Here is a 25,581-nt window from a genome sequence, read left to right as displayed (position 1 = left end):
CTACCCCCTTACATGACTATATTCCTACACCGCCAGTTATTTTTGTAAAAGATCAATTCAGGTGTAATGTGCAGTAACTAAATAACAAGTGGACCCAAACTCACCAGTAGTCATGTCCCTACTGCCACCTGGTGACACCCGAGCTCACTACAACATAATGTGTCACCTCGACCTCACCGTCAGAGGCCTGACCACAATGAAAAGGGCGAATACTGACTAAATCGATAATATTTTACTGTCTTTGGCGGATGGTGGGGGGTGGGGGGTGGGGGTGGGGGCGCACGGCGCTTTGCCTGTTATGTTATCGACGCACAGTCCATCAGATTCCTGCTCAACCTCTCAGCGAAGGGCCCGGAGGAGCAAATTAGATCTCTCCTCATAGATCACTTCAGGATAGCAGATATCAGCCAGCGGAGGAGAGACGCTGGTTATTATCTGGCACAGATGTGGTCCCGAGAGAGGATGAGACAGAATGACAGCGTCCCCTCCGCATGACCGCCTCCACCAGCCTCGGCCTGCAATGACAATCTTGGACCAAGCATCGCACTTTTGTGTCCAGTTAACGCAACCCCCTCCCCGGCTTTATGTTTCTGACGCTGACATTATCGCCCCGATAATGTCAGCGTCAGAAAGGACTCAGCTCAACTTAGCAATTTCTTTTGGTATGCACAAAGCAAAGCGACATAAAATGACTGCCACGGCCTATACCATGTATGAAATGGAAGTGAATGAAATTGACGACAGCTGGTTTCTGCTCCTACTGCGGGGATCTGAACGAGCGCATCCGCCTCTTCTGTTGCAGCGATGCGCAGCCGTGCCGCATGACTCACAACGGCAGAAATGGCACGGATGTAAACAGGGGGCGGGCTCAGGTACGCCTAACCTGTACCTGCCCAGCCAATGGGGCGCTGTGTTCCTCTGCCTCGTCTCCAATCCCGCGCGTCTCATTGGTCCTCCGCCGCGTCAATATGGTGTGGGAGCGAGGCGCAGCTTCGCAATTACACCGCGGAAAGGAGAAGAGGGGGGAAAAATGATTAATCTGTCAAAGGCGAATTTGTGTTCGAGATGAGACCTCTCTGACACCCAGCCGACCGTGACGGAGCTCGCAGGCGAACACAGCCAACACGCAGGAGTTGTGGGATCGAGCCGCAGCAGGTGATGCTTGTGTAACCGACCGGGGTCTGGTCGCTCGTCTTCGCTGCCTGATCTGCGCGTCGTTTCAGCACTGGACAGCGACCGGGACCGCCGGACACTGAAAACAGCGAGGGAATCCTGAGGCGGGGTAGGAGGACAGCGACACGGTCACACAGCCTGGGATTATCACAGTGATATATTTGCAGTGGGCACTGTTCGTATTGTGTAGCGGCGTGTGTCTCCGTGTCAGCGGTTGGCGCTTTGTGTGGCGTTTATTCAGCGTAATTCGTGCTCGGTTCGTGGAGCCCTGGGCGCACAGGCTTGTCCGAGGTGACGAGGCTTCGTGGAGCCTGTGGAGCTCCGCTCACCGAATGCCCTTGAAACTATAGGCTTCGTGCGGCTCGCTGTGTGTGTGTGTGTGTGTGTGTTTGTGTGTGAGAAGGAGAGAGAGAGAGAGAAGGGGGAGAGAGGGGAGAGAGGGGTTATGGTGGTGGTGGTGGTAAGCAACTGCGCAATTGTCTGTCCCTGTCTGTTCATATCTCTCTTTCCTGCACATTTCCCCCCTCTCTCTCTCCCCTCCTCTCTCTCTCTGTTGCTCTCTCGGCCCCCCTCTCTCTCTCTCTCTCTCTGTCTCTCTCTCTGTCTCTCTCTCCTCTGCTTCCACAGTCGGTCCGACCCTCGCTTGGCTCGGGGCAATGCGCGGCTAGATGACTTCCCTACATCAACAAGCACCGCGGTATCCTGGACTAATATAGCAGCGGCACATCTCCCCCTCCCTCCCCAACTCCTCTCTCTCTCTCTCTCTCTCTCTCTCTCTCTCTCTCTCTCTCTCCATTCGCTGATCCCGAGTCCCTCCGTCTAAAGGCACCATGGGAAACCGTGGCATGGAGGAGCTGATCCCGCTGGTCAACAGGCTGCAGGATGCCTTCAGCTCCATCGGCCAGGCCTGCAACCTGGACCTGCCGCAGATCGCAGTGGTCGGCGGTCAGAGCGCAGGGAAGAGCTCCGTGCTGGAGAACTTTGTAGGCAGGTAAAGTTGACCACCAGAAATAGGATAATCCCTTGTCCCGTTAACCTTGAGCGTGACATAAGAGGCCTATGGAGCCAATCTCTGTGCAGAGTTCAAACCATCTCCCCCCCCAGCTTTAAGTCACTGCTGTGGCACCTTGTGATGAGCAGAGTCGGTTATGTTTTGTGCAGTGTATATTTTTAAACACACAACACTGTCTTGTGGCTACTGACAGAGGAGGGCAGTGGTATTTGGGTTACAGCAGCACCTTGGGGGTTTCAGTCCAATCAGCACAACTGCAGTCAGGCTCCTTCGCAGTCCTAGAAATATCCAAGCATCCTCTGTAACCATTTGAAACCACATCATCCCACTGTGTGGAGCAGTGTTAGCTCCCACTCCTGAAAATACATGAATATTCAACAAATAAATCATGAGCAGCTGCAAATGAAGTGATATTTTTTTGACAAGGATCAAGCCATTCCCAAACCAAGAATTATATTGGTTGCGTCAGTTACAGTGCTACTGTGTGCTGTGGTCTTGTCTGCTGCAAAAAACTTTATTTTCTGCTCAATAATATGGTACTGCAGATTCGTCATTTCATTTTCTAACCCTGCATTTCAAAGACATGACCTTTTAAATGTGAGCTAATTATAACGGCCTTCAGTTTTTTTATAATTAAAAAAAAAAGCCCTAATCACTTTATCTCAGGATTTGCTAAAAAATGAAGTATTTAAACTGAGTCATTTATTGCCACATTTCTTTTGCTGCGCAGTGTCTGTGCCAGTTGAAATAAGAAGACAAATCAAACAGCTGTACATTGTTGTGTCTGGTTCCAGAGGGAGCTTCCTAATATCTGAGAAAATAACCCTGGTGATGTAATCGGGATCCTCTGGAGTTTGGCTTTAGACTTCAAATATGTGACATAATTGTTGTTGTAAACTTAGAATATGGAGTTTTAAAGATGAGGATGTTTAACATTGAAGGTCTTCAAAAAGCTGCTACTAAGTTGCATTATGGGAATTGTAGGATCCAGAGTTTTTGGAGCTCAGCCCTTAGCAATGACTTATGAAAGTGCAATACTAAATCAAGCTCACAGTTACGTGCCACTAGCTAGAAAGTCTCCAGTGTGACCAAATAGTGGATTTCTTGTGCAGTTCTGACAGACACGTGCTCAGTTCCAGATGGATGCATTGATTTTGTCCTGTTCCATCCCTCATTTAGAGTCGTGATGCTGAGTAATGGTCCATCTGTCCAGCACAGGCTCTGCAGTGTGCTGAATGGACAAACTGTGGGCTTGTCTTTTTTGAAGTCATCCCACTTGAGGGATTTCCGACGGTCGATATGTGTTAATAAGATTTCTTAGAACAGACCTGTAGCATAGGAGGTAGTAGTGATATCTGCCAGGTGTGTGGCACGCTTGCGCTCACATGTGCAAACATACAGCAGTGGACACACACTGACTCACACACACTTTGTCTGTGTGTGTGGAACGCTCCAGGAAATGGTGAAGTCATTGTTTTAAATGAGAGAGCTCCCTGTCAATGATGCAGCTCTTCATTTTAACCTGTTGTTTAAGGAGTCACACTGTCCTGTACTGATGGAGCACTCGGTTGCAGCGGCAGTAGCAGCTGATAGCTACAACTGCTGTGTTTGAAAATGACCTATTCTGCTCGGACCCTATTAAACTGGCTTCGAGCATTATAGATAAATGACACTAAAGGCTCTACAGTAGCTGGCAGGTCATCATAAAGAGTGTAATTATAAGGTATTTCCCCTTCAAGAGTTACAAGTGAAAAAAGCGACATTATGGTATCATTACGCCACCTATAGCCTGGCCTATACTCTTTGATAAATGTTTACATTGGCTGTGGTTTGATATAATGAGTTTTGATTGGCTGTCTTTCCTCAGGGACTTTCTCCCCCGTGGATCTGGTATTGTCACCCGCAGGCCCCTGGTCCTGCAGCTTATCAGCGCCACTGCAGGTGGGCGTGCACACACATTTACACGCCCACACATACTAGCATGCACACATACACACAAATGCAGCCTCCCCCTTTATTCCTTTTTAAATTGTACTGTGTGTTTTTCCCTGGCTTTTTTCCCTCTCAGACTGCCATTATTTTCCTCTCTGACACATGCAGCACAGTCACCACTAATCTCAGGGAATATGTTCTGTATTTTCATCCCCTCAGAATGGGCTGAATTCCTCCACTGCAAAGGGAAAAAGTTTACAGACTTCGATGAGGTTCGCCAGGAGATCGAGGCGGAGACAGACCGTGTCACAGGGGCCAACAAGGGCATATCTCCCGTGCCCATCAACCTGCGGGTCTACTCCCCTCACGGTGCGAAAGCAGTAACTCAGCTTCCTTCCTTTCACTGTCAAGTCACAGTATGCAATAACACTTGTAAATGAAAGTAGGCTGTGACTGCCAATGAGTCAGCGCACTCTTGCTCTCTGTATGAATGTCTGGCAGAAAATATTTGTAAAAACAGGATCTTTAGAAACAAAGAAAATGGGTTGACTAGCAAAATAATTATATATAAATGATTACCATGTTGTTGAGGACTTAAAAGGAGACACACAGTTTAAACACACTTTAAAGGCTCTCTGTTAATATGGCTGAATACAGCTTCTTTTCAAATATGCTAAACTGACTGATGTCCTCAGATGTTTCAGCATCATAAAAGTGAATGTTGTCCCTTAAATTCAGAACCTTCAAAGGAGTGAATCTTAAATTATGGACAAATTTAGCTTTCTCCCATCTGTGATCCTCTGCCACTTCTTTCATTTAGATTACAACTGATAATTGTGAATTGTTGAATTAGCTAACAGCTATTAGCATAATCAAAACATATTCTCTGGTGTAGAGCTCATAGTATGTACAGTAAACATCCAAGATTATTGGAATTACATCTTGAAATGCTAAATTGACAAATTCAACAAGGACATTTTCATCTTTATTTAGTATTCAAATGAAAGTTGCTCTTCCATTTTTGCCACTGGAGTAAGCTGTGTTTTCTGCATCAGAGTTAGGTTCTGGGAGGGACCTTATATACCATGGTATTCATGTGGTATACACATTTAAAAGTGAGTTCTCTCGTTCCCCAGTGATTCCCAAAACATGTGCAGCAGTTTTCTGAAGCTAGCTGCAGCAGCTGATGTAGCTAAGTGAATGTTAACTAAATTAAAATGCATTTCATTACAAAAACTATTTTTATAAGGTGGCTAGTTGTTGCCAAATATTTACACCAACTAACTTCCAGGTGTACCTGTTTTGTAGGCTAGCTAATGGAACCAACTGATAAAATTAGCTTGCTAACACAGTATATAGCTAACTTACTTAACCTGTTTAAAGGAGCTATTGGTAAGTTTTGCAATTGCTACATAGCCAACATTAGCATTACCAGCTGTTTGACTTCCCAGTCTAGAAGAAACATTGAGAGCTGTCTCCAGCAGTGGAAAGCAACGCTAATGTTAACTCTTGTCTCTATCACGTGTTTTCTTCTCCCGAAGTTTGTATGCTAACTAGCTAGCCCCGGCCTGTCTTGTCACTTTCCGATAGCGACTGCCTGCTCAGAGGGAGATAATAACCTCTTGTATTATAAAGACAACGACCACCCTATCCTGACAAGAAACCATGTTCTGTGGCAGAGAAAATTTACAAATTGCCCCTTTAAGAGTAGAGGACGTGGATAAACATGGAATATGGTAGAGATCTGACCACATCATAGTTGCCTAACACCTGACTGAATTTTCTGTTTAATAATGATGTATAGTGGGACAAGATTTTAACACCTCAAGCTATTATGCCAATAACTTTATCTTAATTGACCAAATATAGATTAGATTAGCATAATCTGATATTTCTTAGTCATAACTACAAGTAACTTATGAAACATAACTCAAATATGAGTCAAAGTAAAATCTACGTTTGCAAAGCATTGTCAGCTAGTTTGCCTTCAAACTAGCTGTAACTATATTTGAAAATTTAGTTACTGCTCTTTGTGTTACAGTGACTTCCTGCTTATATTTGATAGCTTTTGATTTTGTAGTAACTAATTTGTTTCAATGCTGCGCCCTCATAGTAATGACTAGTGCGCTAGTTACTAGGAATTTTGGGGGGGGGGGACTTCACACACCAACTTAATAATGGGCAAATAGCTGGTCCAACCCAATCCTGGTCCCATGATCCGATTATTCACGTTTTGGTCTTTGGATATTTATATTATTTATTAACTATTTATATATTATTTATTTATATAACGAGATTTCTGTAACTACAGTTTTCATTGTTTTGGACAGGCTTCTATTTTTCCCATTTCTAGGGGGCAATGTTGAAGCTACAAGGGACCTTCCAAGCTAAAAAATGATGGAGATCCCGCTTTGACTAGCAACAGGTCCCAGAAATGTCACACAGTTCTCATATTGCATTTCTCTGATTGTGCAGTGCTGAACCTGACTCTCATCGATCTACCGGGGATCACTAAGGTGCCAGTTGGAGACCAGCCTGCAGACATCGAGCAGCAGATCAGGGACATGATCATGCAGTTTATCACCAGAGAGAGCTGCTTGATCCTGGCTGTCACTCCAGCCAACACTGACCTGGCCAACTCTGATGCTCTGAAACTGTCAAAAGACGTTGATCCCCAGGGTAAGGAATGGGTGTGGGGGTAAGGAAGGGATATCGGGAACAAAGGGGCCTGTAGGAGTGATATAGGAAGAGGAATCGAAGGAAATAAAGCATGATGCCTCAACAAGATACAGAGTCTGTATCAGCTGCAGTGATAGTGCTCAGTGTCTGACCTTGTGTGCTGACCTCTCTGAATGTGGAAACAGAATTTCCCTACAGGGATCGATCAAGTGTCACAGTATTATTAGATACAAGGGGCTGAGAGAAGGGGAAAATTGAGGATGAGGACGGCAAGAATCAACAGATAAATTAGGAAAAGAAAGATAGGAAGAAGAAAGGAGACACAGAGGGTGAGGTTATGGAAAAAGAGACAGTCGGATGATGAGAGAGGGTTGGGAAGGAGACAGGAATCGGACAGGAGGGGGACACAGGATAGGAGGATGAATTAGCTAGGAAGAAGAGGAGGAGGAGGAGGACTTGGACAAAGTAACCTTGTAGGAGCAATGAATTATATAAGGAGAGTGAGGTGGAGTATGAAAGGAGGGAGCAGGGAGAGAAGGGATGCCATCATGAGGAAGTGGAATTGATTAGAAGAAAGAAGAAGAAGAAAGTGGTAGGGCAAGACAGAAGGAATAAAAAAAAGAAAGGAAGAGCTGGATGTAAAACTGGATTAGGGCCCAGACACACAGGAGCCCTGAAATTCCCAACTCTGCTGTGTGGTGATTGGATTAAATACAAATACATTTATGTTGAATCAAGTTACAATGAACAAATCAACACACAGTAAAACTGGGCCAGGATCATACTGTATGTCTTATTCCAGTTTAGAAGTACTGGTTGGTTTCTGGGACTGTAGTAAAACTATAATCAAGTTGGTCTGATATGTACAAAAAAGAAAGTTCAGAGAATGGATGAGGAGGGGTTTCAGGGAGTGGGATGGTTTAATCCTTTAAGTATAATGAAGAATAAACAATCGATATTAAGTGGGTTGTGATATGCAGCAGCAGATGTGGCACAGTTCCCCCTATATGCTCAATGTGCTTTGCACTACACAGCATTTAGTGCTGCAACAACTGTTTTCATCAAAAATATACCTTGAAAAATATGTGTCACAGTTTCCCAGAGCCCAAGATGACATCTTCCAGTTGCTTGTTTTGGCTCATCAGCAATGCAAAACCCAAACATTTTCAATTTACAATGAACTATGAGGGAGAGAAAAAGAAAATACTTTACATGTAAGAAGCTTGTACCAGCAAATGTTTTAGGTTTTCCGCTTAAAAGTAACACAAACGATTAATCGACTGTTAAAATAGTACCTTCAAACTTCATTTCTAAATTTCCACCACATCCTTTCTCATTCTTTGTGCTTTTTCACTTCTTTTCTAGGACTGAGGACTATTGGAGTGATCACCAAACTGGATTTGATGGATGAGGGCACAGATGCCCGAGATGTACTGGAGAACAAGCTGCTGCCGCTGCGAAGAGGTGTGTGTGTGTGTGTGTGTGTGTGTGTGTGTGTGTGTGTGTGTGTGTTGCAAAGTGAGCTACGCCAGCCAGATTCTTTTTGGCTGTTGTAGTTTGTTTTGTCTTTTCCAACCTTTCGCTCTTAAATTCCCTCTCTCAGTATCCACTAAATCCACCCTTATTTTACCCTCTTTCCCTGCCACTCTTTGTTTTTCTGTTTGTCTTTGTCATTCATTATTTCTCTCGATGTGTCTCCTCGTTTATTGACTCCCAGGTTACATCGGAGTGGTGAATCGCAGCCAGAAGGACATTGATGGAAAGAAAGACATCAAGGCAGCTCTGGAGGCTGAGAGGAAGTTCTTCTTGTCCCACCCATCTTACAGGCACATGGCTGAAAAAATGGGCACCCCACGCTTGCAGAAAGTACTCAACCAGGTGACCAGAGATTTATTCCCAGTGCTTTCCCACAGTGCACTTTCCATAATTAATAAAAGAGCGGCCTACTTTTCTTTTGCACTTCCATTGTACTGCACTTCAGTGTGGGTGATACTGCCAGTAGGTGGAAAACGCACTCACTCTTTCTAGTTCAGCTCCTCATAATTTATAATTTCACTCCACGTTTTCTCTGCATTGCTATTGTATGAACGAAGCATCCTCTGAGAGTACACTGAAACATACACTCTTGACTATTAAACTGACTGTACAGCGAAAATCCCAGTAACATTATCTGCTTATTGACGGCCCTGTGCGATGATAGTGTGTTTCATCTTGCTGGCTTTGTGTCTCCATAGCAACTGACCAACCACATCCGGGACACGCTGCCAGCTTTCCGCACCAAGCTGCAGTCCCAGCTGTTGGCTCTGGACAAGGAGGCCGAGGAATACCGGGGATACCGACCTGATGACCCATCTCGTAAAACCAAGCAGCTGTTGCAGTCAGTGCCCCATTTTTCTCACAGCAAGAACATTTACATTAGATTTAGTTTACAGAAAATATGAATTTCTTTCTTTCCCTCCTTATTCCCTTCCTCATCGGCTTACATTTTAGACGTTGGAAGTAAGTGCTAGATTCGTTTATTTAATTGTTTCCGTTGTTTTGTGTTTCAGGATGGTGCAGCAGTTCTCTGTGGATTTTGAGAAGAGGATTGAGGGTTCAGGAGACCAGGTGGACACAGTGGAGCTGTCTGGTGGAGCGAAAATCAATCGCATCTTCCATGAGCGTTTCCCCTTTGAGCTGGTCAAGGTGACATATTGCACGTAAACAAAGATGGCAGTGAAACAAATCTGATTGGGTGCCATTATTTGACCAATTTCAAGTACACATTTTTTCCTAAACCTGGCCATAGCCAGGATTTTGAAATGACTGAGGTGATGAGTCCAAGTCCCCTCAACACTCCCTCAAAAAATTCTGACTAGATACGAAAATCCCTGAAATCCCTAAAAATGTTTCAGCTGTTTGATTATAGTGTCTGTAAATTTCACAAGAGGAAGATACATATATCTTCATATAGCTATACTGCAATCCCACCATGTCCACTTTGCAAATTGTTGAATTTAATCTCCTGTCAGATTGTGACAATGCCCTAGAAAAATGCACAAGTTCATGACCTCAGTGTCCTGAATGGCAGATACTGCTCTAATTCGTTTGATTGTGTCAAGACTGAGACTCATTTCTAAAAAAAATCCTGACACAGAGGAAACTGCGCAGGTTTAAGATATCTGCTTTTTTTCTAGTTTTAAGAAAAACAATTTTAGATTGAACACAAGACTAAGTGACTCTCTTTTCCAGCCTATTTCCTCCCTTGTTCTTTGTCTTGATTCCTGTCATCTCCTCAAACATATAATGCTCAATGTTTTTCTCTCTACTGTGATTTTCTCTTGAATGATCCCTGAATAGCTTCATTATTATCACTGTCCGTTCAAACTCATTGTACAAATACAGATTTTCAAACAATTTTCTCACTCCTCTTCATCTTGTAATTATTCTCTTTGTCTTTGTCTTTGTCTTTGTCGTGCTTTCTCTCATGCTGTCTCTCATCTTTTAAATATTTTACGACTTTCTTTTCTGTGTCCACCAATGGAAATCCTCCTCTCTGTTTGCTGCAGATGGAGTGTGATGAGAAAGAGATGCGTCGCGAGATCAGTTATGCCATCAAAAACATCCATGGTATCAGGTAGGACATTGTCTACCAGGTTAAAATATGTGATTTTCTTATTCCCATACCCTCTTCTTCTCTTCTTGCCAAAAGAGGCCACTACCTGTCTACTTTTTGCGCATTTTTCTTCAATTTTTCTTAACATAAGTCTGCCAAATATTTGGCTTATCAGTGATCACCACACTTGACTTTCTTCCTGTTAGTATTAAAAAGGTATAAATGCAATTATTTACAGCCTGTGGCCACATATGGTAAATATCATACAGAAAAACAAAATAAAAACAGCCTAAGCCGGTTTGGTCTGGATGGGAATTCCAGAGGGAAGTCCAGTCCAGCCTCTCTGTGTGTTTCTATATTGATTCAGCAGTGGTTGGCCACCACAACCAAAGAAACTGCCACCCAAGTGAGAGAGAAGCTGACATTTAAAGAGACATCACATTTTAGCCTGAATTCCCTCCAAAAACAACAGCAGGTCCAATATTAACACATCTAAAAAAAGTGTTGGTAATGACCCCTTTATTGTTGCAACCACATATATAGTCTATGGTTATGAATTGTAGAACGCAGACCAAACGCAGGGACACCAGTATTGCTACAACAGCAAAGTACACGTCAACCCTTTTCATCACTGTTGCACCTTTGATCTCTTTTTCTTGGTGGGCTTCAGGACTGGACTTTTCACCCCCGACATGGCATTCGAAGCCATTGTGAAGAAGCAGGTCATAAAGCTGAAGGAGCCCTGTGTCAAGTGCGTGGACATGGTCATCCAGGAGCTGATTAACACTGTGCGCCAGTGCTCTAACAAGGTAAATCATGTGATTCATGGGCAGAGCTGATAAAGGGTGAGGACATAATAGATGGATGAATTAAATCAAAATTCAATTGAAAAAAGATTAAAAGAGGGAAACACGATTCAATTAGTTCACTTAAAGTTTGGTTCTGAGTTCGGTGTTTATCATTCATAATTGCATGTTCATTGTGTAGAATGAGTGATAAACTGCGTGATATGTTTTCAGCTGGAATGCTTCCCGCGGCTGCGTGAGGAAACTGAGAGAATTGTGACTACTCATATCCGAGACAGAGAGAGTCGGGCCAAGGACCAGGTAACACTCATTAGTTTGTAATTATGGTCATGTACATTTAAGGGAGTGTTTGTGACACGTATACTCACAAAGCTCTATATCTGTCACTGTAATGCTCTGAAATTACAAACAACTACCAATGATACACGTAGATTACTATGAATGTATATACAATGTAACATATAATGCATTTAAAGGAGCTATTTGTAAGTTTTGCTATTGCTACATAGCCAACGTTAGTATTAGCAGCTGTTTACTTACCAATCTAGGAGAAACATTGTGAGTTCAGCAACAAACTTCACTCCTTCACTCACCAAGAGCTGTCTGCATTAGTGGAAAGCAACGCCAATGTTAACTCTTGTCTCTATCATGTCTTTTCTTCCACTGAAGTTAGCATGCTAACCAGCTAGCCCCGGCCTGTCTTGTCACCTTCTGTTAGCGACTCACTGTAGCCCCAGTCTACTCTGAAGACATAGCGCTGCTCAGAGGGTCTATTATTTCCTCTTGTATTATAAAGACAATGATGGCCAAAGCTCTTGTCAAGCGACAATCACCACCACCCGCTCCTGGCAAGAAACCACATTGGGCGGCAGAGAAAACTTTGAAATACCCCCTTTAAAGGGATAATTTGATATTTTGAGAAATATGCGTCTTGGTCAGAGACAGATGAAAAGATTTATACCATGCTCACATCTGTCTGTTAAATATTAAGCTGTTGCCAGCAGATGGAAGCAATGGAAAGTAGCTAGCATGACTCACAATTCAATTTCATTTGTATATACTGCCAAATCCTAAAATACAATATCTGAAGGCACTTTACAGGGTAAGAACTTACAACATTGTCGAGTGACTGTTCCCACTATGAGTAAGCATTTGACAACAGTGGGGAGGAAAAACTCCCTTTTAACAGGAAGAAACCTCCAACAGAACCAGACAGCTCTGTCTGAAGGTAATAAAATTCTTCTACCAGAGCATCCAAAGATCACAAATTAACATTTTATATCTTGTTTGTGTAAAGCATACAAAATACTTGAAAAAAACAAACAATACACACACACACACACACACACACACACACACACACACACACACATACTTGTACTTCTATCTTTGTGAGGACACTCATTGACATAATGCATTCCCTAGCCCCTTACCCTAACCTTAACCAGCACAACTGAGTGCCTAACCCTGACTCTAACCTTAACCTAAACCTAATTCTAACCATAACTCTAAAACCAAGTCTTAACCCTCAAAATGTGATTTGAAGGTGTCTCAAAAAGTGAGGACCGGCCAAAATGTCCTCATTTTCCCAAAATGTTCTCACTCTGTTAGTAAAATACTTTTTTTGGTCCTTACTATGTAGCAAGTACAAGTACACACACACACACACACACACACACACACACACACACACATACACACACACAAAAATGTCACTGACAGAGATAAGCCAGATGTTTACCTGCCTCTTTATGCTAATAAGCTAACCGGCTACCGGCTCTAGCTACATATTTACCGTCCAGACATGAGGGTGGTATCAATCAGTTAATTTAACTCTCTGCAAGAAAGCAAAAGAAGTGTGTTTCCTAAAATATTATTATATACATCATGATAAATGTTTTGTGTGCTGTTGTTTCAGGTGCTGCTGTTGATTGATATCCAGCTCTCTTACATCAACACTAACCACGAGGACTTCATTGGCTTTGCTAAGTAAAGACTCTATTAGCTTGGCTCCGCAATGATAAATTATTTATTACTAAACACGTCAAGCTAGTGAAAAGAAATGTTTAGAAGATTTCCTTGTACCCCTGTCATGTTTTTCCCCTCCTCGTTCCTCCGTGTTCACCTTGTTCTCACCATCATCCTTTCTTTCCTACCATCTCTGTTCTGATGTTTCTCCACCGCAGCGCGCAGCAGAGGAGCAGTCAGACTAATAAGAGCCAGAGTTCAGCAGGAAATCAGGTGAGCGTTTGTCATGTCTTGTGTGTCACACACAAATAGCAGAGCGCGAGGTCAAGGGAGTACTGCACACCTACACGGCAACAGGCCGGTTACTGCAGAGAGAATACAAAGAGAGAGATGCTGAGATGAAAGAGAGCTGAGATACTCTCTTTCATTACAATCTTTTGTATTGCACAATTTTTATGTTATATACATTTTAGCCTTATATTTTGTTTAAGATTTTACTATTATTAATTTCAGTTCTAGTCATGCATGCTGTATTATGTCTAGTGGGGCACCAGTTGCGCACAGTGGTTTGTTTGCTTCTTTGGTTTTATGATTTTATCTCAGTAAAAGAATCACTTTGGGTTCTATTACTTTATGCCACCATCATCACTGGTGTTGTTGTTGAGACATTTCCCTTTGTTTGAACCCCTCCTGTGTCATCAAGGTGCCACTTTGCATTTCATCCCCATCCCTTAGTGAGAATCTCAGCTGCCCTCTTATGGGTGTCTGTTGGTGAGTATTGCTCATTGTGGGTTATGGTTTGCAATGTCATTTGTGCCTGCAGTAACACTTCTGCCCATTGTGTGGTGCTCTCCAGCACTGCTGCATAAAGAAGCTTTTCTCGCTTTCCACTCTGACAGGTCAAGAATGGTAAATTGGCTGTGTAGGCTACTGCTGGGCAGAGACATTTTCTTAAAGACAAGTTGCACTGGAAAAGTTACTATTTTTTTTTTTTAGTGCGGCAGGGTGTCTAAAACCCCCACATTCCTTCCTGTTGCAGGCCTCCTCTCCTCCCGCATCAGGCCTGATTGTAAGACTTTACTGTCTAACCATTTACTCTCTAACACCCCCTCCACCCACCAAGGCCTGCAGACTACAAGGGGTTGCCAACTAGACAAACAGAAATGAAAATTTCCTCGGTTTGGCAGCTAAAATATCTTATTATCTCTAACATTAAAAGAGTTAGAAGAATGCATTCCTTTAATATCCTGTCATGGATCCAGCCACAAAAAAGAGCTCTCTCATTTGTGCATATGACAGAAAGGCTTTGTAATGATTTGGGTAACCTCCTTAGTGAGTCTTAGGCGGTGCGAGACTGACAGTAATCTAACCTAATAATCACTTGGCACTGTGCCCGCAGGCCTGTTTATTTAGGTCTTGTAGGGTTAATACACCTAACACAGAAGACACACACAGGCTTTATTGTGTGCTCGAAGCACTTAACTCGGTGGTCACTTAACAAGCTAACACGGGTCTCTGCTTGTGGCTTTGTGAACACAGTTCCTTGAATGCACTGACACAGTCACATGCTAGGCTCTGAGTGAGTCACGAAGACACAATGACACACCTAACCTGACCTTCACACACATTTCATCGCAATTCATGCATTGATGATTTGCACAGATTGGGCTAGTGTTGGCCACAATGTGTTTTACAGATTTGTTGTTTTAGAGGCGGGTGAGTTGTTTTTTGTGGATAAAGAGCACCTGTCATCCTTTAATTTTCTTTTTTCTGGGGTTAATAATTTTTATTTTAATCTTTTTTTTTTTTTGGCATCACAGCTATTTCTATTTCCCCTGCCCTTAGGTCATCCGCAAAGGCTGGCTGACCATCAACAACATCAGCATCATGAAGGGAGGAGCTAAGGAGTACTGGTTTGTGCTGACTGCTGAGAGCCTCTCCTGGTTCAAGGATGATGAGGTGAGTTTAAAGTAGCTATGATCAATGTTTTTATATGGATTAAATGATTATGTATAAAGTAAGAGGAGTTGCCCGCAGTTACAAACCTGCAGCTAATTCACCCGACTCTGCATGTCCCTGTTTTAGCTTCTTTCAGGCGATGTTTTGGTTTCCTGGCAACTTTAGCAGGAGCATTTTGCAGCTAAAGAGCCACATGTTTCCCTGAGGGTCTGTGGTCTTCTTTTCTTTTCCTTTTTTCTTTTTCAAGTAGTTGAATTAATATTTGAGATGTCAACTACCAATTATACATTCTAGTGGAGAACAAAAATGACACAGGTCTCTTTAATATTTTTTAAAATTTTATTCAGAATAAAAAAAATTCCATTATCACTGATAATACAGAATACAGACCAACGACAGCACACAGATTTTGTAGGAAAGGACACCATTTGCGCCCACTACTCTCAGTGACAGGATGCAGCATTTGGTCCATCCTGCTGGCTCTTTTGGCGGGCTGATGTCTGTCTGCCTGTCTGTGCCTGCTGTACAGGTTGGAGGATATTCTGCACAGCAAGTGTAGATAGGCAGACACACTGCAGCTCCTTCAGCCAGTTGGTGTTGTTGCTGCTTTGCTGTTTGTTTACTGGACCTGGTTTAGTCACTTGTCAGGGTATAGTTCCAAGAGAGATTCACAGACGAGAATATTTTTTACAAAAAGACAAATCGATTGAGAGAGTAGTGTTCTCTCCAGCCTTGATTATCAATAGATTTTTATATGTGGCTGCACTTTAGGTCAGCTAAACCCAGGGTTGAATTATTATACGTGAGCTTGCAGTCTGTGCTGAATCATGCATCATCACCATTATGGAGCAGTTTATTGCATAAATTACGTATGTGAAGAGACTGGCCATGGTTCTGTCATTCACTCGTTCTTTCCATTCATCTTTCCTTTTGTCCTGGAGTTTCCCCTCTGTTCTCCCTTTCTTCTCTCCCCACCTCTTTCCACTGGGAGTTGAAGCATTCGCTTCTTCTTAGCAAATTTGGAACAGTCCCAGTCCCAACCAAATGTTCACTCACAGACACCCAAAATATATGAGAGCTCACTCAGCCCTCAGACAGCACATGGGCCGCACAGCACTGGGCCTACAGATTGTCATTTGATACGTTAGTGTGGCAATGTAGGAAATTATAGACTCCGCTGGCTTTGCCTTGTATATTTCTGTTTTACACTCCGTGAACTTTCTATAGTCGCATATGCGTGCATGTGCTTGTGCACACGCACAGATGCACATACACACACTCGCACACCCTCCTCCCTCGCTTGGTGTGGTTGGCAGTTACTTTGGAACGGCTCGCATTCTTGGCAGGAAAATCACAAGTTTTTAATCCAAACATCCAGCATCCAATGTTTCAGCGGAGAGAAACCCTTCTATTAAATATCAATATACCCCCCACCCTCCACCCCCCGCTCTCTTTCCAATCTTCAACTTCATAAGCAGATACCACTTCATGACATTAAGTCACTGTTTTGACCCCTAATGCATCAGAGAAAAAGTTGCATGTCTTTTCATACTTTTCACCACAAACCAACAACACAAAAACTTCACTAAATAAACTATCACTCATTAAACTGAGCAGTCAAATGTATAACATCATATGTTCACATATAGTCTTTGTTTCCTGGGGTTTTTGCTGATGTAGTGATCTTCAAAACACTTTCCCTACCAGCTTTTCGCAGTTATTTGACACCACAGCAATCTAGTACACATCAGTATCCCTTGCCTTAAGGCTTCCAAGTCCTTCTTGGCCACCCACTGAAATAACTTCACTGGAGGTGTCTGACTGTATTTTCAAACTCCACTTGATTGATTGGCCCTTCGTTCTTTTGGCCTGTGTTTGATGCTTTGCAGCCACATTCGCTCCTCCCCCTTCCAGTGGACCACATCTTCATCAGAGCACCAGGCTAGCAGCCTGCACACTTACTCATTCATGCTATAAATTATGTGAGCTGGCTATTTTGTGACTTTTGGCTTTAAATCTTTTACCATTCTGGCTCAAAATTCAGATTTTAACACCTTGGTTTTCAGAGCAATTTGTCAAATCTGCAGTTAGTGTTGAAAACTTGTGATATATGTTTATTCCAAAAAGGAGTGAAAAGGAAGTGGTGAGTGTTAGAATGCACAAAATACAAATGAATACAGATCAAATACAGATAATAAATAGATTAAAAATAGCATAGAGTGAGGAGGAAGCAACAGATGCAAAAAACACACATCTTGGAGACCTGAAATGCCAACAGAGAGACAGAGAGAGCGACACAGAAAGACAGACTGACAGAAGAGGGTCCATGCCCAGTCTAACCAATGTGCAGACTACTGTACACCAGTATGACAATGAACAGGTAGTCTGAACACTGGGTGGACGGAGCCGGAGTTAAGAGTCAGGCCTTGTGTGCTGTATTCTGCCATTCCAGATGCTTGCGGCTCTGTCGTCTGTGCCCTCCCTTCGCCCCTCTCCATTTTGGCAGCAAGGATCCTGTCTATCGAAAACCCCTCGAAATTGCGAATCGCCTCATCCATGTTTGCCGCGTTCCCCAGCCTTTTGGTGCGCGTCTCGTGGCTTGTTTATTTGTTTTGGTAGATGTTTGAGCTCTGGGTCCCCTCGCGGTCCGTTTTGGTCACGCCGGCCATGAAGAGTATCCAGCCTTGACGTGGCATATTCGCTCAGACGACTGGGACAGACTGGCTGCACGTTCAGGGAGGGGATATTACAAAAAAGAGGGAAAGAGAGAGAGACGGAGGGGGGGAGTGAGTGAGTGAGGAAGGGAGAGGAAGAGAGAGGAAGAGGGAGGGGACCTGTGTGACCATATATGGGCTGTAGTGACCCCTTGGGGAATACAACACTGAAGGGTCTGCAGAGTTTTCCTGTCCTGTCTTCTTCTTCTCTCCTCATCTCCTTTAATTCTTACCTGCAACCATCTACCACCGCTTTCCAGACCGTCAGACCAGATGTGGGCTTTCTTCTGCAAATCTTTTGCAAATCCACTTCAGTGTTTCTTCTTCGTAGTCTCTCCTCCTCCTTCACCCGCCGTCTCTTTAACTTCTCCCTCCTTCCCTGCTTCTCTGTGTGCTGCTAAGCACTACCAGATGTTGAGTTTTAACGCCAGGCTGTCATTTAATCTCTCTCTCTCGCTCTCTCTCCCCCCGTCTTCAAAAAAATCAGGCAGGAAGTGGGCCCCTCTGGAATGGAAAGAAAAAATATTGAAAAAATATAGAGGGGGAGGGATAAAAGAAAAAAGACAGAGAGAGTTAAGAAAGATGGAGGCTAGGATGGAGTATAAAAATGAGGAGCAGACTTTCGTGAACCAAAGCATCCATCACAGGCCCTCTTTGAATCTGTCAGAGCTTCTACCTAAGACCATCAGCACTGTGTTTGAGCAGTGCATTATGGAGACCTCTGGTGCTTTCATTTATCTGCATTTTCCCCGTCTTTACAACAGCCAGAGAGTTTCCTCGGCCTGTAGCTTCCAGCCCGGCAAAATGCACCGTGAAGAACGACTGTGTCTTGACCCACACTGTAATGACTTCCACATGTGCTCTGCTTCTCCCTTTTTCTTTCTCTGTTTCTGCTACCCCCTCTCCACCCACTCACCCCCCCCCCCAACTCCCACCTCCCACTCTCATTTCTCCCCCATTCCTCCTCCCTCCTGTCACCCCCCCCCCTCTCTTTCTGCTTACCCCCTTTCTCCCGCTTTAAAAACCTGATTTCACCTTTCTCTTACTGATATCATACACCACCGTTGTTTCCACGACAAATCAGAAAAACAACAAACAGAGAACTGTATAATTCATAATGGGCCTCTTCATCCACACCCTCTGTTTTCCTCATTCACAGGAGAAGGAGAAGAAATATATGCTCCCCTTGGACAACCTGAAGGTCCGCGATGTGGAGAAGAGTTTCATGTCCAGCAAGCACATATTCTGCATTTTCAATACAGAGTCGAGGTCAGCTGCAAGGCCCTTAGATTTCTACTTTTCATTAACCTTTTGCGGTAGCTGAATTTGAAACTCATGTGGCTGCAAATAAAACAAAGCTTTTGATAACTGAGGAGTGAGAGAGTTCAAGGGCCGTGCGCTTGTGCAGTGGCTGAAATGTGTTTCGGATTATGTGTTATGTACAGTATGTATGCGTGCATGCGCTATGCCTGAATGTTGGCCAGAACAAACTGGAAGCATTTCCAACAGATCTAAAGCTCAGTTTGTGAAGTTTGTTTAAAATATTTTAAAATACCACACATTTTACAGTGAATTACTGCATGAAATTATTAAGCAATCGGACTCACGTCAAGGTCTTGATGTTGCAATAACGGCTTGATGATAATAATATAAGGAAAACAAAGGGCTAATTGCCCTGACAGGACTGTAACCTATCCATAACACGATGAATCTGCGTAAAATGTTTAGTATCATGCCTGAACTTTCAGTAATTGGTGCAGGATGCCCTGTAAAAAGTTTTATGGTAACTCAGTTTCTTCATCTCATTAAGTGACTCTTGGCTCGAAACCTAAAAAAGGGTTAAATACCAGAATATCTCACATGGAAGGAGGCACATAACCTAATAGACTGTCAATACTTCCAGATGTCAGAGTTTATCTCTTTTGTTGAACAGTTTTTGAACAATGGGGAGTATTGTCTGGTTTTTGTTAAGTCATCATTCATTCATAGGTCAAATAGAAGTTTTAATATTTATCTGTATATATATTTTAGATATATATGTTTTATATCTCTTGTATTTTGTTTATTCTATGACATTTTTGTGTAGGGTCAAGTTGTGGCTACCACTCCATATGTTCTCTCCTGTGTCGTGGTGTTTAGGAATGTGTACAAGGACAATCGCACCCTGGAGCTGGCCTGTGACTCTCAGGATGATGTGGACAGCTGGAAATCTTCTCTCCTGCGTGCTGGAGTCTATCCTGAGAAGACCATCACGGTTAGCAGACCCATTCACTCACCATTCAAATTCTTCCTTTGGTGCCTGAATGGCAGTTCCTTTGTTTTTTGTGATCATAACATCATCTCTTATTGAGCTTTTTTTTTTAAAACTCAGACCAGTAGAAAGCAACCTTTTAATTTCACCTCTCATGAGCTTTGAACATGTTGGAAATTTCCACATTTTCCATATTTTACCAGGCATGGAAAGAAACATTGTTTTTCCTCCATTTTTAAAGCATTCAAAACATTTAAAGCAGCCTGTATTCAAATGTAACTTCCATACAGAGCAGACAATAAAAGTGGATTGGTATTTCTCCTCTCTCCCTCTACAGGTTGAGAGTGAGACCACCACCACCTCAGATAACTTCTCCATGGACCCTCAACTGGAGCGTAAAGTAGAAACTATTCGTAACCTGGTGGACTCCTACATGGCTATTGTCAACAAGTGCATCCGGGACCTCATGCCCAAGACCATCATGCATCTCATGATCAACAATGTAAGAAAAAAATCACTTAACACAGCTTTGCTTTGGTTGTTGCTTATCTGAGTAAAGCTACTACAACTATATTAATGATCATAATACTGATGTGTGAAACAAATAATTCATTTTCACAATTATAATTAGTCACCCTGCACTTCCTCTCTATACCACCAGGTGAAGGACTTCATCAATGCAGAGCTACTGGCCCAGCTGTACTCTGCAGGTGACCAAAATGCCCTGATGGATGAGTCCCAGGAGCAGGCCCAGAGGAGGGATGAGGTGCTGAGGACCCACCAGGCCCTGAAGGAGGCCCTGGCCATCATTGGGGATATCTCCACCTCCACCATCACTGTTCCCCTGCCTCCGCCTGTTGACACATCCTGGGTGGGAGGATCCAGCGGTGGTCGTAGGTAAAGTGAAATTAAAATGATTATACACATGCATGCTGTGACCACTTCAAATAAAAACAAAAAATACCATTATTATAATGTCAAAACACCTTTCTATTTTTGTCTGTGTTCTTTCTTCCCTAAACATTATTCTGTCCTGTATCCTCTCTCCTCCCCAGGTCTCCTCCACCCAGTCCCACTGCCCCCAGGAGGATGTCTTCAGGCCAGCGCCCAGCTCCCCGAGGTGCCCCACCACCACCAAATCGCCCAGGACCCCTGGGGCCCTTCAATAACACTGCTGACAGCCCTCAGGCTCCCAGCCGCCCGAACAGGGCCCCTCCCAGCATCCCCAGGTAACTGCAGTCCTCACATGTTACCCACTGAGAAGACACCAAGCGTGCTCTTTTGATATTTTAATGAAAGCAGGGATGTTTAAAATGCTATTTCACATTGGGATTAATAAATTCCTCTACATATACTATTTTTTCTGACTGAAACATGGAAGAAACTAGAAATTAATTTGGCTTGAAGGAAAACTTTTGATCCACAAACGATGACACGTTACTCTCCAACTTATGACTTTTGCACATTTATCAAAATTATTCTTTTTACATATGATTGAAAATATCACAGTATCATTGAAAAACTTAATAAAAGTTGGCAGCCTGTGGCAACATACATTATCAAGCTTGAGCATCAGCGAGCTCAGTGACATCTAATACCAGCACATATTAGCCTCTAAATTGTGTCGTATTTTAATATCATTTAAAATTGAACGATACATGTGTTTTTTTAAAATAAAGTAAAATGCAAAGCTAATTGTTTGGAGAAGAAAGTTGTTTTGCTAATGCATTGTTGCTGACAGTTAAATTAAAATAAGATGGACACCACTCTCATATCTTCATGCTAAAAGAAACCACAGCTAGGAGACAGTTAGCTTAGCACACAGTCTAGAACTGGCTGCCCTCGTGTCTGCACACTTAAGATTTAGCGTACAGACGTGGTGTTATCCATCTAACTCTCTTTGGCAAGAAAGTGACTAAGTGTGTTGCCAAAATCTCAAACTCTGCCTTTAAGAATCTCTACAGTTCTCAGGTTTGATGCTTATTTTGGCTGCTGTGTGTGAGACACTGAGGAAGTTTGTACCATTTGTGCTTGACGAAAGAGTCAGACACAATATGATGTGAAAATAGTTGATTCAAGCAAAAAGGAAAAGAAATTTATTTTTCTTTCTGTATCTTATTCATAAGATAAGCACAGAATATTTCTTGAACTTGTATAAACACTGAAGATTAATCATCTTCTCCCCCCTCTCTCTCTCTCCTCTCTTCTCTTTTCTTCTCTTCTCTTCTCTGTGACACTTTCCTTATGTCACATTATTTATTCTCTTCCTCAGCCGGCGGCCCCCTCCATCTCCTACACGACAAGCCCCACCGTAATCGCCCAAAGGGGGGTTCCTCATACCATTATCTTCCTCCCTCATCCACCTCATCCCTCCTCCCTCAGCCATGGCTCTGCTGTCCTGGTCTCTCCTTAGTGCAGATACTGAAGTCTTTGACCCCCCCGACCCTCAATTTCCTGCCAGGTGACGATGTCCATATATCTATGTACAGTATGGTACTTGTCTTGTGGTGTATGTGTATGTGCGCTTGTTGCTCGCCTGTGGTCCAGGTTTGCTTAGCGGATCCACTACCCAGTATCAGTCCCTGGGTCCCCCTCCTCCCACAAACCCTTCACCAAGTCAAGCCACCACCCCCACTTGCTGCTTCTACATGAAAATACGCTCAGCAGTCGTACTGCCCTACTCATTCCAAAATGCAGCATGGCACATGAGCTGCTTTTATTGCATGGGAGTGTGTGTATGTAGAGTGTGTGTGCGTATGTATGTATATGGGGGAGGGACTAATTTGCCTATATGTAGGCTGAGTTTGATTTAGTATTGTATTAATTTATTGTATAATGCCCCCTACAGTAAGTGTTAATTATCAGCTTAATGTTCTCTTAGGAACAGAAGTTGTATCTTAGTATGTGTGTGTATGTGCGTGTTTGTGTGCGAGTAATTTTGTGTACGTGTGTAAGAGTGTGTGAGGACATGTGTGCATGTGCTGTCTGTCTGCACGTTTGTTGGCGTTTCAGTTGTATTTGTTTTCATGGTCAAAGCTGTTAATGATGAATCATACAACCCTCGGGGGTAAATTTAATGTTGGACTTTTGTGAGTTGTTCCTGTGTTGTAGTAGCAGCCGTACACACATAGCAAGGCTGAGGAGCACCTTCAGTATTCTCTATATTGAAACAGCCTCAATAATGCATTTAACCTTGTCATAGGTGTCCACCTGTGCTGTATCAATGGTCAACTTGTGACCCTTGCAGCCTTAAGCTCCGATCCAGATGCTGACTGCTGAGATGGAACTTGCTACTTGAAAAAAGAAATATATATAAATATATATACATATATAAACAGTTACGATTTAATGTGGCAAAACACAAGTTCCTCCACAAATGAACATGTTTCCATTTAGCCTTTGTCTCAGGTTTGAAACATGCAAATCCATGCACATCACATGACGTCACACTCGTTCTCTTTTCTCACCTCTTCTCATTTCCGCTACCCTCCAAACCATTAAAGCCAGTCAGTCAGCTTATGCATCAGAGCATAAGGTGGTATTGTCAATGTTCAAGTGCTTCTCTGTCGGTTTGTTATTGTGTATGTGGGCCCAAACTGTGTTCTGATGTATATAGGTAATGATAAGGACATACTGTACCTGTGGACTATAAAGACCTCATCAAGGATCCTAGCGCTTTAATCGTTCTCTATGTCTCTATTCACTAAATGCTCTCTTCTCTCTAATTTAGACTGCCTTACCGGCATGAATTACAATTCTGTATTGCCAAAGCTAAATGTAGAAGGAGAATCGTAAAGTTAAAAAAAAAAAATTCTGCTGAAGACCAACAACGAAATGGTTCCAGTTGTAGTGAGATGGCATTGTTTAGCAGAGGGCATAATGTTAAACTGGGGAATTGCATCAGTTGTTATTTTCTGTGTCTCTGTATCGCTCCTCAATAAACTTCTTCCTCATAATGTCATGTATTGTCAGCAGAGTCTTCACTGGGGGGAGCACATATATTTATGCAGACTTCTCACTGGAGTGCAACAAAAACAATATATCATTCACAAATAATATGCTATGGCTTGCTTGCTTTTTTTTTTTTTTATTGGCGTACACAGAAACTTCATGTATTCTTGGTGGGTACAGTGTCTACCAGACTCACGAGTCAAATAACTATAGTGATTTTACAGCACATTCTGTGACAGCCTATTGCACAGATATTACAGCAAAATGTTAGTGGCATCATCACTGTGCTCAGCAGATAATTACTACTTCAAGAGCACAACAAACTTGATATTAAATCCAAACACCATGTCTTTATGCATTATTCTCCTTTTACTCTGTAGAACAAAAAATGGAAGAGCAGAGGTCCAACTCAAAAAAGAAGATGAAGGAAATAATAGAAAATAAATTAATAATAAATTAACTTCATTTCAGATTTTTTTTTATTAATATATCCACTTTCTTGACAGCCTAGAGGTGTAGGTGTACTATACTTGTAAAAGTGAATTGTAAGAATCAGTTAGTGATAAGGATCAATAGTAGTAGTAGTAATGAAGTGGTACTGTAATTTAATAATCGTGCCCCTTGTGTATTATATATTACATTGGCTTTCAAAGATGAAGCAATATTTAGAACTTGCATCTTAAATCTATAGACTATAGTGTTCAATATGTCAGTACAAAATGTTGCAGGTACCTCTAAAATATCTGGATTCATGAACAGTGCTTCACACCTTGCATCCTCAGACCATCGTCTAGTCATAGACGTTGAACCAGACTGCTTATGTTATGATGAAAAATCTGAAAAATGAAAAAATATGCAAATAAATATCTTAATATCTTTGTCCCCAATGTCCGAACATTCAACTGTATAATTTGGTATTGCCACATGGGGGTGCATGTATTAAAACCACTCAGTATACATTAAATAAAGAAAGTGACTTCAAGACTGCCAAAATGCCGAAATGCTATCCCATCTGTTGTCTATTTGACGTACTGGGAATCAAACCCTTGACTGTGTGTACTGGCTAAGATGAATTGATAGATGTCAAATGCAGTGAATGTGATGGATTTTTTTTTCTTTGTATAGAATACTATGCACACTGCATACTAAAGAATACATGGACCCCCCCCCCCCTTTCCTAAACACCATGATTAGAGGAATCAAAGCACAGTTTTCCACAGGATGGCAGCAGAGGCCCAGTTGAATTTTGTAGTTATTTCAGTAACATGGCCTATCTGGCATACTGTCATTTTGACACATATATTTTTGAGCATGATCAGAAGGAAAGGTATCAAGTGCAATGACTAATTAAAGGACAGGTGGTATGTTGAAGATATACACATAGAACTGGTATATCTGTGTCCTGAGGTGCCTTCTGTGATGTCTGACCTGTGGTTACAGTAGCTGAAGTGCTGCTCTGGTTTGATCATTCATGGCCACTTTCGTTCAGCCCCTCAGAGTCTTGTGCTGGTTCGTCCCCTGTCCCCACGAAGTCAGTTTCA

General features: G+C 42.7%; 1 protein-coding gene across 3 annotated transcripts; it reads left to right on the top strand.

Annotated features, from left to right (window-relative positions):
* The first annotated feature begins 971 nt into the window (after positions 1-971).
* LOC139629226 (dynamin-3-like) lies at positions 972-24,050 on the top strand. 3 transcript variants are annotated; one of them, XM_071491732.1, is made up of 21 exons: positions 972-1,282; positions 1,801-2,164; positions 4,053-4,126; positions 4,337-4,486; positions 6,593-6,796; positions 8,162-8,260; positions 8,514-8,674; positions 9,031-9,173; positions 9,346-9,481; positions 10,345-10,412; positions 11,062-11,200; positions 11,411-11,497; positions 13,116-13,186; positions 13,384-13,438; positions 15,011-15,124; positions 18,998-19,107; positions 19,978-20,092; positions 20,427-20,591; positions 20,751-20,986; positions 21,145-21,318; positions 22,362-24,050. In XM_071491732.1, exons 2-21 carry the CDS (start codon positions 2,004-2,006, stop codon positions 22,402-22,404), a joined length of 2,505 nt encoding a protein of 834 aa, XP_071347833.1. In that variant the 5' UTR covers positions 972-1,282; positions 1,801-2,003; the 3' UTR covers positions 22,405-24,050. The 3 variants fall into 3 exon arrangements, 2 of the variants coding, with proteins under 2 accessions (XP_071347833.1, XP_071347834.1); XM_071491733.1 differs by having other exon boundaries at positions 1,045-1,325; XR_011692927.1 differs by lacking the exons at positions 972-1,282; positions 19,978-20,092; positions 20,427-20,591; ... (1 more) ...; positions 21,145-21,318; positions 22,362-24,050 and adding an exon at positions 13,869-13,936 and having other exon boundaries at positions 1,843-2,164.
* The last annotated feature ends 1,531 nt before the right edge of the window (positions 24,051-25,581 follow it).

This window comes from Trachinotus anak, unplaced genomic scaffold (assembly GCF_046630095.1).
Source record: "Trachinotus anak isolate AG129_WGS33_773 ecotype Australia unplaced genomic scaffold, CSIRO_AGI_Tana_v1 ptg000012l, whole genome shotgun sequence".
Classification (NCBI taxonomy): Eukaryota; Metazoa; Chordata; class Actinopteri; order Carangiformes; family Carangidae; genus Trachinotus; species Trachinotus anak.
Note: the sequence above shows the minus strand (reverse complement) of the source record. Positions and strands in the feature narration are given on the sequence as shown.